The 15174-nt window shown below is 43.5% G+C and overlaps 1 protein-coding gene across 3 annotated transcripts in view; it reads left to right on the top strand.

Moving 5' to 3' along the window:
• ADCY8 (adenylate cyclase 8) overlaps positions 1-15174 on the top strand; it is a gene marked incomplete at both ends in the record, with an annotated part of 155309 nt that overhangs the window by 61438 nt on the left and 78697 nt on the right. For all 3 annotated transcript variants that reach the window (XM_081116487.1, XM_081116486.1, XM_081116485.1), the window contains 2 exons: positions 423-550; positions 13763-13921. In XM_081116487.1, the coding sequence (XP_080972613.1) occupies positions 423-550; positions 13763-13921 (287 nt within the window). The remainder of the gene's footprint in view (positions 1-422; positions 551-13762; positions 13922-15174) is intronic.

Here is a 15174-nt window from a genome sequence, read left to right as displayed (position 1 = left end):
ACAGTAGGAATCCCTAAATGATTTATGCTTTTAAGTGCTTGATGTTGAGCTAAAGATTGCTTAAAGCCATCAATTCAGAGGCATGTCCTGAGAAGAAAGACAGCGCTGGGGGCAGGATTCTTAGGGGAACATAGAGTGTGCAGGTTGAATGCCCACTCTTCACCAGGCTTGTCCACGTGATGGGTGTTCAGATCAGAAAGCTAGTACACGGCAGAACTGAGATATGGTCCTGTACCTGTTAAGCTCAATATCCAGTGTTTTCCCATGACTCCACTGCACCTCTGAGCCCTTCAAAACCCTATCTAGGCTCCTGACCCCACAGTGCAGACCACCTGACCTCGCTTCCGTCTTTCCCAAGCCTTTCTGAAGCAATGACCCATCTATTGACTCAAGTCTTTCCTCTCCTACATTGTTCCTCTCAGGAGCATCACTGTCTTCGCATCAAAATCTTAGGGGACTGCTACTATTGTGTTTCTGGACTTCCTGAGCCCCGCCAGGACCATGCCCACTGCTGCGTTGAAATGGGCCTCAGCATGATCAAAACCATCAGGTAATTGGGGATCTCCTTCATAATGCCAGGCCTTTGATGCACATGATGGGAAAGACAAACCACCCCATCTATCCTTTGAGGTGAATCGCAGGCATGTTGAAAGGTGTCGCCCTCTGATTTTTTTCATGGACACTGCGTACCCATTAGTTCTCCAAGATGGACCTAGTAGCTTCATTATGTTCTAGTTGTACCTCACTTTCAACTATTTGTGCAACAAATTTGTATCCTCAGTGTCCTTATGGGGATACAGCAAGGAACAAGATGAGCGTAATGTTTGTCTTCAGGGAGGTTACAGAGCAGTGGGAGGGATGAACACTTAGGCAATTTCAAGATAGTACAATAAGCTCTGTGATGAATCAAACCCAGGTTACTTGCGGGGAATAAAGAAGGAACAGTCAATTAAATCTGGGGTGCTGGAGAAGGCTTTGCAGAGCAGAGATGTCTAAGCTGTTTCCTGAAAAGTGAGTAGATATTAGCCAGATCCTGTAGTGGATAAGAGCCTGGAAGACAGTGTAGACATGGGCAGAAATGAGGACCTGAAACCTGGCGAGGAAAGAGTGGTAATAGGTGCACTGCAGGCTGGGAGCAGCCAGGGCCTGCAGGGCCTCAGCCCTTAAGGGGTTCCACTTTTCCTATGGCCAATAGGAAATCAATAAAGGCTCACCCCCCAGGGTGGCTTCATGGGTGTGCAACAGCAAAACTTTCCACAGAGTTTCTTTTTAACTTATTTTTAAATTTTAGTTTCTATTCAGGTATAATTGATAAATAAAATTGTGTATATTAAAAGGGCACAGTGTGATGATTTGATATATGCATACACTGTGAAATTATCACAAAGAAGTTAACAGATCTATTACTTAACATGGTTATCTTTTCCTTTTTCTTTTATGAGAATGCTAAGACCTGACCTACACATCTACTCTCTTAGTAAATTTCTAGCATACAGTACAGTGTTATTACGTATAGTCGCCATGCATACATTCGATCCCCAGAACTTATTTTTATCTTAAAACAAAAAAATGTGTACCTTTGAGCAACATCTCCCCATTTCCCCCATGATCCTGCCCCAGCAACCACCTTCCTACTAATCTGTTTCTATGAGTGCGACCTTTTTTTTTTTTTCAGATTCACATATACAGTATTTATCTTTCTCTGTCTCTCTTATTTCTCTTAATATGTCTGCCAGGTTCATCCAAGTTCACACAAATGACAGGACTCCCTTCTTGTTTGAGGTTGAGTAACATTTAATCATGTATATATTTGATGACCTTCTTAATCTGTTCATGCACGAACTCCATAGAAGCTGGCACATTGAGCTCCAGCAGGAGGCCTTCTGCAGAGATGGCATTGTGGGAGAAATGAACATTGATTATCGGAATTCTTAAAGATAATTAGAGCATTGTCGTTTATCTTTCTGGAGAGGACCTTGTCCCTCCTGACCATTTTTTCCAATTTACCTTCTCCTTTCTGCAGCTCTGGAGTGAGACAGTGAGAAATGAGCTCTGGAAAGGGTGAAATGACTCAGGGCTTCCTCTCGTTGATAAATAATAAAAAGTGCTGCTTTTGCTCCTTTAGAATAAGACAATTCAGTAGGATGTTTTTTTAAGCTGCATGAGTCAGAGTCTATTAATACTCAGACATCTCCTTGATTGTACTGTAGGTGACTTGAAGTCCAGCATTAATTCTTCCAGTTAACAAACAACATGGTGCCAAGGGATAAACAAAAGCTCTGGATTTGGGCAAACCTTGGTTGCAATTGGCCCAGACTTCTAGAGTTTCCATCCTTCCTGTCCAGCCTTGTCATCTCAGTAGTGCCTGGCACACAATATTGCACCTGAATGTGTGTGGAAGAGAATTCCAGTTACATCCCTCTATCAAAAAATTAAGCCTTAACCAACTATCACTTACATGGGATGTGATTTTTTATTCAGCCCAAAAGGCACTTATTTCAGCCAGAAAACTCCACAGAAGCCGTGAAGTCTGGAACCATGCATAGCAGTATGTTGCATGTGTTGTGATGCAATGTCAGTGTCACTAAACCATGTATGGACTGGTTTCCCCAGACTAGACAGTCACCCTGTTTATTTGCCATCACAGATGGATCCCTGTGGAAGTATTGTCCCCACCCTGTCAGGGTCTGTCCTTGTCCCTCTTTCTGGCATTTCCTTGGAGTTAGAATCCCAACAGCAGTCCCCAGGACACAGAAGGGCTGCAAGAAGCTGGTGCTTTGACTGTGAGGCGGCATCTACCTCTTGGTTCTCCAGATCCTAGCAGCTCCAAGTTTCCTTGCTTGGCTGACATGATGATTCTTGCACAAAAGGCAAACCGACTCAAAGTGACCTCGGTTCCTTATTCACAGATCAAGTCAACATGTGAGAGATTCTCGGTCAATCACAGACAAGTGGAGACCGGGTGCCAGCATCAGGGGAAACTGGGATTAGCTGCTGCTGCTGCTGCTAGTTCGAGCATCACGAGTGTCAAGAGTAGGTTAGAGTCAAGAGAGGAGAAGCACAAGAGTGAGGGAGGCCGTCTCCCTGTCCTTGTCCTTCACTGAGACATTGCAACTGTAGTCCTTCTGATGGAGAAGCGCTGTTGCTTCTGATGCCTGAAATCAGACATTTATACCGAAAGGATCCATGTGTAGCTCAGGAGATTTCACATACATCCCCCATAAATTAGCAAAACCAATACTGAGAGGGGAGAAAAATCAGTAAACGCCTGAGGATGGCAAGATAATAAGCCTTAGTCAAGCCGCAGATTAAATTTATTCCATAAAAAAAAACATTTGATTTTAGAAACCTGATATTAGCTAGATGAATGACAAAAAAAGTAATTGCATGTAACTTTATTTCTAATGAAGCATTTAATACTGTCTCATGCATGCCTGTTCAGAAAATCACATTAATTAAAACAGGCTTGCGTAAGAGTTCCATGAGCAGGGGGCAAGTGGCTCCAGGTGGCTCCTCTTGACGCACCCTGGGCCTATTCCGGGAGGCGCGGTGGCTGAACAGACACCGAATTCATGGTGGGCTCCGTTAAAGGCAATGTCTTCATTAATGATCCACAAGAGTCTCCCTTGATGAATCTTAATGAAAATCGCAGAGCCTGGTCTTTTCAATGCAGCCGCTAGAAGTCAGAGGATGACACCAGAATGCAAAGCAGGAACTGGCTTGTCCCCAACTGGAAAACTGGAGCAAAGGTTATAATCCTTGGGGCAGGGTGGCCCTGCCAAGCAACATGGCAGGAGCACGAATGAAAAACGAGTTATTTTACTTTCCTCACTTGAGGCAAGAGCGCCCAGGCTCTCGGCACGCCTCTTGGCGCCCTTCTTCTATCTTTCCTCTTACACATCACTTATCCTTCCTTTTCACGTTTCCTTCTCTCCATCACCCCATCTCCCTTCCAGCACTCGTTTCTCTCTCTCTGTCTCCCAGTCTGTCTCTCCCCTGTCTCTCTCTCCCCCCTTCTCTCTTCTCCCTCTCTCCTTCTTCCCCTCTTTCCCTCTCCTCCTCTCTCCCTCTCTTTCCTCCTCTCTTTGTAAGGATCATTTATAAAGTTAATAGTGATTGACTGTTCACCTTGTACCTGGCAGACACCATACTAAATGACCTTCCTGACCTGACACCTAATCTGACAACAATCCTGTAAGGAAACTACTATTACCTGCCCCCTTCCCAGTTTTCAGAGGGGGAACCTGAGGCTCTGGTAGGATAAATAACTTCTGATGCACAGCTCGAAAGTGGCAGAGCAAAGCCCCTGAGCCATGTTCACCTGACTCCATAAATGTCCAAAGGTGGGGAAATGGTTAAATAAATTTGGCATACTACAAAATAAGAAAATGGCAAGCATTAAGCATCATGGGTTACATTAATATTCACCAGCATAAGGAAATGCCTGTGAGTCTAAAGAAGTATGCATTGTAGAATGCGCGCGCGCACACACACACACACACACACACACGCCATGTAAGGCAACCCCAGCTTTTTAAAATATCTATTTTTACAGAAAGAGAGAAGATCCTAAAGCTTTGTGATGGAAAATGGGTGATTGGATCTTTCCTCTCACTTTCCCTCACTAGGTCCACCCTGTTTTTGAACAGAAATCAACATTAGTCTTCCTATCATGTGTCCACCCCCAAAACAAAGGAGCAATGCTGAAGGGCATACAGCCAGCAAAGTGTCCAAGAGCACTCAGCCTTGGGACCCATTATTTACTGACCTTGAGCAGGTGATTCAACCTCTCTCTTCTGCTTCCTTCGCTATAAAAAGGGGATAAGCCATCCTCTTGTAAGCTCCATGAATACAGGAGCTGGTTTGTTGATTCTGCAGAGGTCTTCAAGAGACATTTGTGAATGAATGAATGAATGAATGAATGAATGAACGAACTGTACAGATAGTATAGGGTGGTTGTGAAGATGAAATGAGATCATGAATATAAAAGGCCTGACACAGAAGAGGTAGTAGATATATCTTAATTCTCTTTGAGCTTCAGTTCCCTCATCTATAGAATGGACATTAATAATGCTTATAAAACCACGGTGCACATCAAAATGAAGCACTTTGGGAAACTTTAACTTTCATGCTAGGACACCACATGGTGGCTTTCAGATGTTTAAGGAGCAATGGGATGGGCCCATGGTTTGGAAGGCAGACTGACGCTGATGTCCAGTGGAGGCTATAGGATGGATCGCAGTTGGAGGTGAAGTTGGGTTCTATGGCCACCACGCTGGCAGCCCCAGCACTATTGTGACCCTTGGACACTCGCATCTATGGAATGGAGCTCGATATAAGTCTGCTGATTTGGGAAGTTAATTGGTAAGGGCTGTGTCATCCACCTTTTGGGTAGAGCCAGGTCAAACTCCACTGGTCCATGTACCCCTTCTTTTGAAAAACAAGCCATGTAGGAGAATTGAAATGGACAACTGGGTTTATGCTCACATACCTCAGATGAAATGCCCCCCATTCCACCTGTAGCTGTGTGTGCCCTAGAGAAAGGAACTTCTTGGGACTCAGTTTCCTAATTCTTAAAATGGTGCTGGTAGTCACACACATGGTATTGTAAAGGTAAGATTGACACCTGCACGGTGACCATAGTTCACGTCCATCATCAATTCCCTCACTTTCCCTTTCCTCCAGAACTTTCAAAGGGCACTGTTTCTCCCAGGTAGCTGAGAACCTATCACTCATCTTACTACATTATAAACTAGTTCATCCTTTTGAACCAATTTATGCCTAGGAACTGCCCAGATAGTATAGTAAATGGGTTGGTTAAAGCTATTTTGATGCAACTAGAGCAAATGCAAACACAGTTTCATGACCAATTCAAAAAATTTTTTATCTGATTCAACCTGTGTAATTATTGTGTAATTATAAGTTGTATTACTAACAAAAGTTAGTAGTAACCACTATTTTTGTGTGTTAAATTCCACCAGGTAAAGTGCTTTATAAACATGATTTTATAAACCATCCCAACTCTGCAAAGGACTGGTGCTCACTCCCATCACCTGAGAAAACTGGGACTTGAACACTAATAATGCAACTAGCCCAGTGCCCACAGCTAGTAAGTGGAGAAACCCAGCTCCACTCCCAGGCCTGCTTTCGTGCAGACTCTGTGCCCCTTGGTGGTGGTAGGAGTGATTTGCATTGAGAAGCTATGTCATTTGTTCCAGCTCCCATGACCGGACAGTGGTAGATCCTGCACTGGAACTCCAGTCTCTTCCCCGAAACCTGCGTGCTACTCTGCTGTCCCTATTCATCAGGGCATTTCATAGTGGAGAGAGTCTAATCTACAGATCAGTGGTGGCTGCTAGACCACGCCTCCTGCCATTCCTCCAGCACCTTCTGTAGATTCACTAATTCACTAAAAGAACCACTTGAGGCACTTAAATTGAAAGCAAAATCCTAAGGCTCTTCATCATTGACCATATACCAAGCATTCCTCCCTTATAATTCAATGAAAAGGAGTAACATCTTTAGTCTTTTGCTGGTTAATTTCTGCATGATTGGTCTCCAGCTCGATAAAGAGCTGCAAATAATAATAATTATTATTAAGGAGGGGGTTATGTAAAAGAAATCTTAGAAGCTTAGCATGAAAAATAGGAGAGCAAAATTGCCTTATTTGAAGGGGAAAGATGTGCAGGGTTGCCCCCACCCCCCAACTGTCAGGTCCAGAGGCTTCTGTGGTTCCCCTGGGGCCCTTACAAGTATCTTGGGACAGCACAGGACTGTAAGGCAAGAAAGCTTTTGAGCTGTGTCCATTATTCCAATGACTACTTAGAGCCCTGAGGATATATCTGTGCTAAGCCCTGTGCTAAGTGCTGGGCATGTGGAATGAAAGGTTGTTCCCCTGCCCTCCAGAAACTCAGAGGCTGTGGAGAAGAAAGAGAGGGTGCAGGTGTTTATAATGCAGGTGATCTACAGTCATTTTCTCTTCATTTGTGGCTGAGAAAGCACAGCCAACATCCCTGGGCTCTTTTTTAGAAGAACTGAACATGATTTGTAACTCAGTAGATTTCCCTCCACTTCCACTTGAGAAATGCTCAAAGGCCCTCTCATGGAGAACTTGAAACGCATGGTGTGTGTTTGTGGTTCTGTAGCCACCAGGTACGCTTTCCAAAGAGGATCAATGCTTGTAAATTACTTATTACTTTTACATACTTTCATTTCTATCTTTCATTTAAGTCAAATCCCAGACATAACAAAAAGAAAGAAAACAGCACCATAACGAAACTTTGTCTTCTTTGATGATTTTTCTTTGGTAGAAGAAAAAAATCTAAGTGTCTTTTCATTAAGATGTTCCAGTGCATTCCCTGTGTAATGTCAATTACCTAATGTCATTAGCATGGTGTGCTGTGTAATCGTCCCTCACGATTAGTCAGCAAAGCACTTTAATATCCATTATCTCCTTTGGGGTTCACCAAGGCTCTGAAAGTGAAGCAATCAGCTAGAGCTTTATTTACAGCTATTGAAATCAAGGTCACATTACACTATTTGCCAAGGATCATACCATGTTGCAAAGAGCGTGAGATTTAAAAACACAATAGCCCCAGGTTAGTCCTAGAATCCAGTTTAAGAATAATGTGACCACAGTAAAATCCTTTACTTTCCTGGGCTGCAGTTCCTTCATATATGAAAAACAACCAAGTAGTACTCAGTATGTGCCAGACATTATTTGCAACTCTCCATATATGTTTATTCATCTAATATGAAAATGCTATTATTATTCCCATTTTATAGATAGAAGTTAAGTGACTTATCTGAAGTTGTACAGCTAGTCAATGGCAGAGCAAGATATAAACTCAGGTAGTTTGGCACTAGAGTCCATATTAACTTCTACACTCCAGTGACTCACATATAATGAGAAGAGTGTGGATTGAGACCGGTGATTGTAATAGTCAGGATAGTCCTGGTTATGCTGAAGTAACAAACATCCCCCAAAATCTCAGTGCTTTAAAATAGCAAGGATTTACTTTTCACTCTCATTTCCTGTCCACTGTGGGAGGTTTTGGGGTGTGGCAGTGCACCAACATACACTGTCCTCACTCAAGAACCCTGGTTAATAAGGCTCTATCACCGAGGTCATTGACTGATGGTGGACACAGAAGAAAAAACAGGAGTGTGGTTGATCAGGCTTTTAAAGCTTCTACTCAGAAGAGACCCATATCACTGCTGCTCACATTTTATTGACAAAAGTAACATGAAATATACAGGAAAGTGTAATCTTATCATGTCCTTGGATATTGTAGCACAAGATGTAGCTGGTGGACAGCAAAGGTGACCTCTCCCAGTGACCTGCTCACAGAAACTGAAATGCTCCTCTTGGGTGTTGGATGCTGTTTCTCTTCTTGCTTTGTTGCATTTTTTCAAATGGCCTTTACTCTTTTCATCATCAGTGCATGAGGGAACTGATAGTTTTTTAACTTACAACTTAAGTTGAAACCATGGCCTGGAAACTAGAATCTTCAGCAAGGACAAGAATTGTCTCACCCTTTAGCCACAAGCATTCTTTCTAAATTCTGTGGCTGCCTTCCTGATATCTAATTTATTTCTACATTTTCATGTTTTCAACTGACTTCAACTTTTTCATTTAAGTAACTTGTATGATCTTACAACCTGTTAAGAATGGAAACCACAGAGACTCGGTTTTGTACATGGAAACATTCATTCATTTACTCTTTCCCAAAACGGGGTCATGTTTTTAAACTCAGCTGTATGTGAGGTGTGATCCTTCAGGCTGTGAGAGATACAAGGATTATTCAGAATATTGCCTTCAAAGAGCTTATACTTTTTATCAAAGAGCTTAGATGTGTGGGAACATGACACCCATCCATTCATCCATTCTTCCTTCCATTCAGTAAACATTTATTGAGCGTTGGCCAAGGTCCAGACACAGCACGTTTTAAGAGGGGCATATGACACTGAACTATGCAAAGTCTCTATCCTCGGCTAGTTTAGGATCCAGTAGGAGAGATAGATGGTTACAGTACATCACCCCAAGAATTGTTCACGTGAGGTGCAATAGGAAAACTGGGAAAGGCACACAATCCGGACTTCAATTAAATGAGGAAATGGACATTCCAGACTGAGGGAGCACTACTGGGGGAAAGGAAACAGGGTTCAGGCAACAAGTGAGTTTATTTGAATGGCTGGAGTCTAATGGGCACATGAGAAGTGAGACTAATAATTGAGGCCCAGGACAGGTCAGGAAGGGTTTTGTGTTCCAGACCAAAAATTTTCCATTTTATCCTATGGGCCAGTGGTTTCTAAATATTTTGATCCCAAGGAGAGGAAACAAGCTGGAGGCATAGGTAACAGCTGCACCCGCCACCTCCCTCAACCACAGCAAAATTACAACTAAAATACAGAACCACCATCACCCAGAGTCTCCTGAAATCTGGCTGAACAGAAGCCCTACAACCAGGGAACTGAAGAAGCACCGAGACCGGTAGGAGGGGCGGAGATGCGGCAGTGGGCCCACACCCGTGCCATGGTTTAAACCTGAGGGGACATCTCTGTGGGGGAGGTTTCCTGGAGGAGTGAGGGGCCCCAGCCCCACATCAGGGCCCCAGCCCAGGGCTCCAGAGCCAGGAAGAGAAGTCCCCACAACTTTGGGCTGTGAAAAATAGCGGGGACTGTCCCTGAGGGTTTCGGAGCCCCAGGCTTTCCTCTTAAAAGGCCCACGCAAGGACTCACTCAGACGCACTCCCTCTGAGCCCAGTGCCAGGCAGCAGCTGGAAAAGAACCTGGGACACTTGGGGAGGAAATAACCTGCCTGAAATTGGGGCGAGAGGTGGAGGGGCAGCTTCTTCCCAGGCAGAAGAGCTGGCAGAGGCCATTGCTCCTTTGGCGAGCCCTCCCCTCACACAGCTGGAGGCAGGATCCATATTTGAATTGCCAGCACCTGACTCACATCTTTGGCCCACCCCTCCCCACCTGCAGGCTCCCCCAAGCCACTTCCAGGGGCTTTTCTATGCAAGTGGCCTCTCAAGCCTTACACTTAGGACTTTCCTAAAACCTCTCAAACAAGCAGCAGCGTGCCCCATACGGCTTGATAAGTTGTCCAGGCCTGGCACTAGTGGCAACCTACGTTAGCTCATAGCTTGGCCTCTGATGGACACCTCCAAGCCGAGCACAAGTAGCAGCCAACTACAGTTTGCTGTGTAGCTCATGCTGGGTGGCCATGGGCAAGGAACTGGCACAGCCTGACTTTGTACCTCCCGGGAGGCCCCAGAGACAGTGCACCCAGTGGTCAGACTCAACCACGCTGGATTACAACCCTACCACATCCACAAGTGACACACTCAAAGGGTGCACTTGATGAACACCAAAGCTCCACTGAAGTAAATCCTGCTCCATAGGGGTGTCTCCAGCACAGCAGCTCTTTGGCTATAGTTGCAGCTGGTCCTCACAACTGATTATCCCGGGGATCAATTCCTCCAAGTGACGCCAATAGCAACCAAGGCTCAACTACACCAGGACAGTGCACACAGCCCACACAGGGGAGCACCTAAGGCCCAGCTCAGGTGACTGGGGAGGATGAGTCACTGGACCCTACAGGACACCAACTACACAAAGCCACTCTACAAATTCCAGGAGACATAGCAGCTCTACCTAATACATAGACACAAACACCAGGAAGCAGCCAAAATGTGGAGGCAAAGAAACATGTCACAAAGGAAAGAACAGAAGAAATCTATAGAAAAGAAACTAAATGAAATAGATCCAAGCAAGCTAACAGATACAGAGTTCAAGATTTTGGTTAAGGATGCTCAAGCATATTAGTAAGAGTATTACAAAAACAACTGAGAAAATCGATGACATAATAAAGTACCAATTTGAAATGAAGGCTATATGAACTGAAGTGAAGAATAATTTATAGGGAATCAATAGTAGAGTAGAGGACGCTGAAAATCAAATCAGCAATTTGGAACATGAGGAAACAAAAAACACCCAACCAGAAGAGCAAAAAGAAAAAAGAATCTAGAAATATGATGATAGTATAAGGAACCTCTGGGACAACTTCAAGAGGCCCAACATTTGTATTATTGGGGTGCCAGAAGGAGAAGAAAGAGAGCAAGAAATTGAAAACCTATTTGAAAAATTAATTACAGAAAACTTCCCCTACCTAGGGAAAGAAATAGACTTACAAGTCCAGGAAGCACAGAAGGTTCCAAACAAGAGGAACCCAAAGAGGCCCACAGCAAGACACATCATAATTTAAATGACAAAGGTTAAAGACAGAGAGAATCTTAAAAGCAGAAAGAGAAAAGCAATTAGTTACCTACAAGGGAGCACCCATATGACTGTCAGCTGATTTCTCAACAGAAACTTCGCAGGCCAGAAGGGAGTGGCAAGAAATATTCAAAGTGATGAAAAACATGGAACTACAACCAAGATTGCTCTACCCAGCAAAGCTATCATTTAGAACTGAAGGTCAGATAAAGAGCTTGACAGATAAGAAAAAGCTAAAGGAGTTCATCACCACCAGACCAGCACTACAGGAAATGTTGAAGGGTCTTCTTTAAGAAGAAACTAATGAACAAAAGAATCTGACAAACTAAGTGGATCCAGAGACATTGACGCATGCAACAGACGATCATATTTCAGAGGAAAGAGGACAGGGGGGTGGAGGGTGGGAAGAGATTAACCAAAGAAGTTATATGCATATATGCATAACTCCTGGACACAATCAATAATGGGGTGAAGGCGAAGGGGAGGGGGTGGGAGTGAAGTGGAAGGGGTCAATTGGGGAGGGGGAAAATGGGACACTTGTAATACTTTCAACAATAAAGATAAATTTTTAAAAAATTAAAAATAAATAAATAGTTTGATCCCCCATCTTTATCCAAAATGATTATAATAATTATTACTATAATAATTTATAAACTGTATTTATTACTTACTCTATTCTATTCACACATTTAAAAACATATACTATAAAACATACATGCAATGTGGGTTTAAAGGATAATGATGAAATAAATAATAATTTTAAATATTTTAGTTCACTTACTGTACTAAAATCTTTATGGTCCCACTCTTGTTTACTGAGAGCAATGGGTTTGAATATAATTGATTCTGTTTTAAGAATCTTAATAGTTTATGATACAGTAATACAAAGGTCAGGTTCCAAACTCAGTTTATTTCTATACCTGTCTCTAGTGGCTATCAGATCTAAATATATATTTTATAAAGACAGGTAGATCCAGGGGGAGCCCTTGGGCCCTTGAGTATGTTTTTAAGTCAGTTATGCCCAAGTTCCATATAAGCTAGTCATAGATTTTTTTCTCTGGTATCTCTGAGTTTTTCTTACAAGCTCATTAGAAGGCAATGGCTTTTTCATATTCTTAACAAATGGGTTCAACCCCCACCAAAAAACTTCATTTGGAAGGTCTCAAAGCATATTAGTACATGTGCAGCTCTGAGAATTTTGATAGATGACATAACTCGTGTTCGACAGCCCAGTTCCCAAAGAAGTGGAAACATTTCCAAAGTTCCATTTTCAAAATTCTCTTTTCAGAGCATGGATTTCTTGGGGAAAGCAATTACTTTCACCTTCTAAAACTGTCATCTTTAAATAAAGTAAGCAAGTTTGTTTTTTCCTCCCAACGTTGTCTTAGAGAGAATATTAATGGCAACGTATTATCACAAAAATGGAAGCAAATAGGGAACACTTGTGTTTTTTTGTCAAGAAAAAAGATAAATCATCTTTAATTTTGACAACCCTTTGAAACATTTTGAAGTAAAATAACAATTGAATTTCTGTGTGGCCCTGAGGATTTTTCTAGTTATACAGCTCAGAGTATTATATCCTAAGTGTTGAATTTTTTCCCATGTAAATGAGGTCATTGACTCAGACACTGAAATTGTCTGCGACATTCTGCAAGTGAAGAGGCGTGCGTGTGCCTAAGGAAACCCTGCAGGCTAGAAACCTTTCTCTTTGCTCGAGATGACCCCTCCACGCTCAGAGTCAAAGGACAGACCATCTTGGACCCTGTAAGGTCACTAAGGTCAACCCATATATCAAATTTCCTTGAAGTTTTTCCAAGATGAAAAACAAAAGCTATGCCTGGAAGCTGTACATTGTCTTCCTGCACCCCAGCGGATAGCCCAGCTCAGCCCAGGGACGTGAGCTCTGTTCCGGTGACCACTGCTCTAAGGAGGAGGTCAGGAGAAAGTTTTCAACAAGGGAGTGAGGGAGCAACAAGGTCACACTGTGTTTGCGGTAACTGTAGAATGTGGGCTGGAAGGAGAGCGGGCTGACGCAGGGACCCCAGACTGAGTGAAGCGTGAGGGTGGCCTGAACTGGTGTGTTGGTGGGAGGAATGGAGAGAAGGGAGTAACAATTAAATAAGGTTAGAAATGGAGTGTGGGATGAAGTGCAGAATCTGTCATTCATCCCAGGTTTAAACACCAGAAACTAGCGGGTAGAAAAAGATCCTGATGCTTTCCCTTGAGACAGAGGTTATATGGGATGAGCAGGTTTGGGAAAGGGGGTAATAAGGGCCCTTAAACATTCAGATAAAAGACTAGAGGAGTTCAGAGAAGGAAGAGAATCTTTCCAGTTACCGGGAAGTCCAAGAAGGCTTCATGGAACAGGTGGCATATAAATGGGTAGGAGTTGAACTTATGGAGTAGGAAAGATGGGAGCTGCCACCAGGGCCAAGGGTGCCCCCTCTGACCTTACACGTGTCTCTCATTCACCAATCAACAGGTATGTGCGGTCAAGGACGAAGCATGACGTTGACATGCGAATCGGAATCCACTCGGGCTCAGTGCTGTGTGGTGTGTTGGGCCTGCGGAAGTGGCAGTTTGACGTCTGGTCTTGGGACGTGGACATTGCGAACAAACTTGAATCTGGAGGAATCCCCGGGTAAGCCAGGGCTAAGCCCTCTCCTTCTTAACTCTTGTCGTTTGTCCACTTTGTGGGAGTGGGTTTCCCATGTGCAGAATTCAGGGGTATAGATCTAAGAAGCAATTATTTGGGAGAAGATAGAACTCTCCGTGGTCTGAGATTGTTTGGGTTTATATTTTTCTGCTTTTTAAATGTCTGGTTATTTCCCATCCATATCAATCAATATATATAGGAATAAACTCAGCTTACTTTTCTTTTCAGTAAGAGAGTTTGCTCCCAAATCTAAATATGTATTAAGTACCTAGTATGTACTAGCCAGTCTGCTAAATATCATTAATACATCACATCATTTGATCCTACAATACCCTACATAGTAAATATTAGCTTCCTTGTTCTAATGAGGAAACCGAGGCTCAAAGAGATTAAATATGTCGCATAAACACAGCTTTTAAGTGCCTCACCACACAGCACTGCCTCCCATTGTTAATTTATCAGTTCAGTTTGCCCAGAGCTGCTTTTTCACTATGAATTTCCAGGCCCTCCGTGTGTCCCCAAGAGCTTAGCACGTAGGAAGAAGGGAGGGGAGGGAGGGAGGCGCACAACTCCACGGCATAGTGGTTGAGAGCCCGGACCCTGGAGTCATGCAGAATTGAGTTAAAATTATTTCCCTGCCACACACAGCAGCCATCTAGCCCCACACAAATTCTCCCACCTCTCTGAGCCTTGGGTTCCCAGAGCAGTGACTCCCAGCTTCAGCCAGAATCTGAATCACCTGGAGGGTTTGGTAAACCTTAGGTGCCTGCGCCCCACCGTCAGAGTTTCTGGCCAGTTTGTCTGGGGTAGGACAAAAACTATGTCTTTCCAACAAGTGCCCCAGCAATGCTGATGCTGTTGGCCTTGGTACCACACTTTGAGGACCACTGTTCTCGAGCTTTTGTTAAATGAGAAAATGCATATAAAGGCCTTGGTCCTGTGCCCAGTACATATTAATTGTGGTTGTGTTTGTGGTAGTTTCCATGGACCTTGAAAGTGAAGTGCTTGTCTCCATCCAGCAATGCTTATGACATATCCAGTGACTCTGGGCCATTTACTTACTCCTGGTCTCTAGGCCACTTTTATCCTCAGCAAAATAAGGGGGCGGGGGGGGGGGAATGCCTATCAGCTAGAGTTGTTGGAAGAAGGGAAATTATATGAGATAATCCATGGAGCCAGTCATATTGTAATAGCTTTGGCTACAAGAGAACACTGATGGGAAATAAAGTGTTACCAAA

This window comes from Miniopterus schreibersii, assembly GCF_964146895.1.
Source record: "Miniopterus schreibersii genome assembly, chromosome: 17".
NCBI lineage: Eukaryota > Metazoa > Chordata > Mammalia > Chiroptera > Miniopteridae > Miniopterus > Miniopterus schreibersii.
The sequence above is the reverse complement of the archived record's forward strand: the minus strand, read 5'-3'. Positions and strand labels throughout refer to the sequence as shown.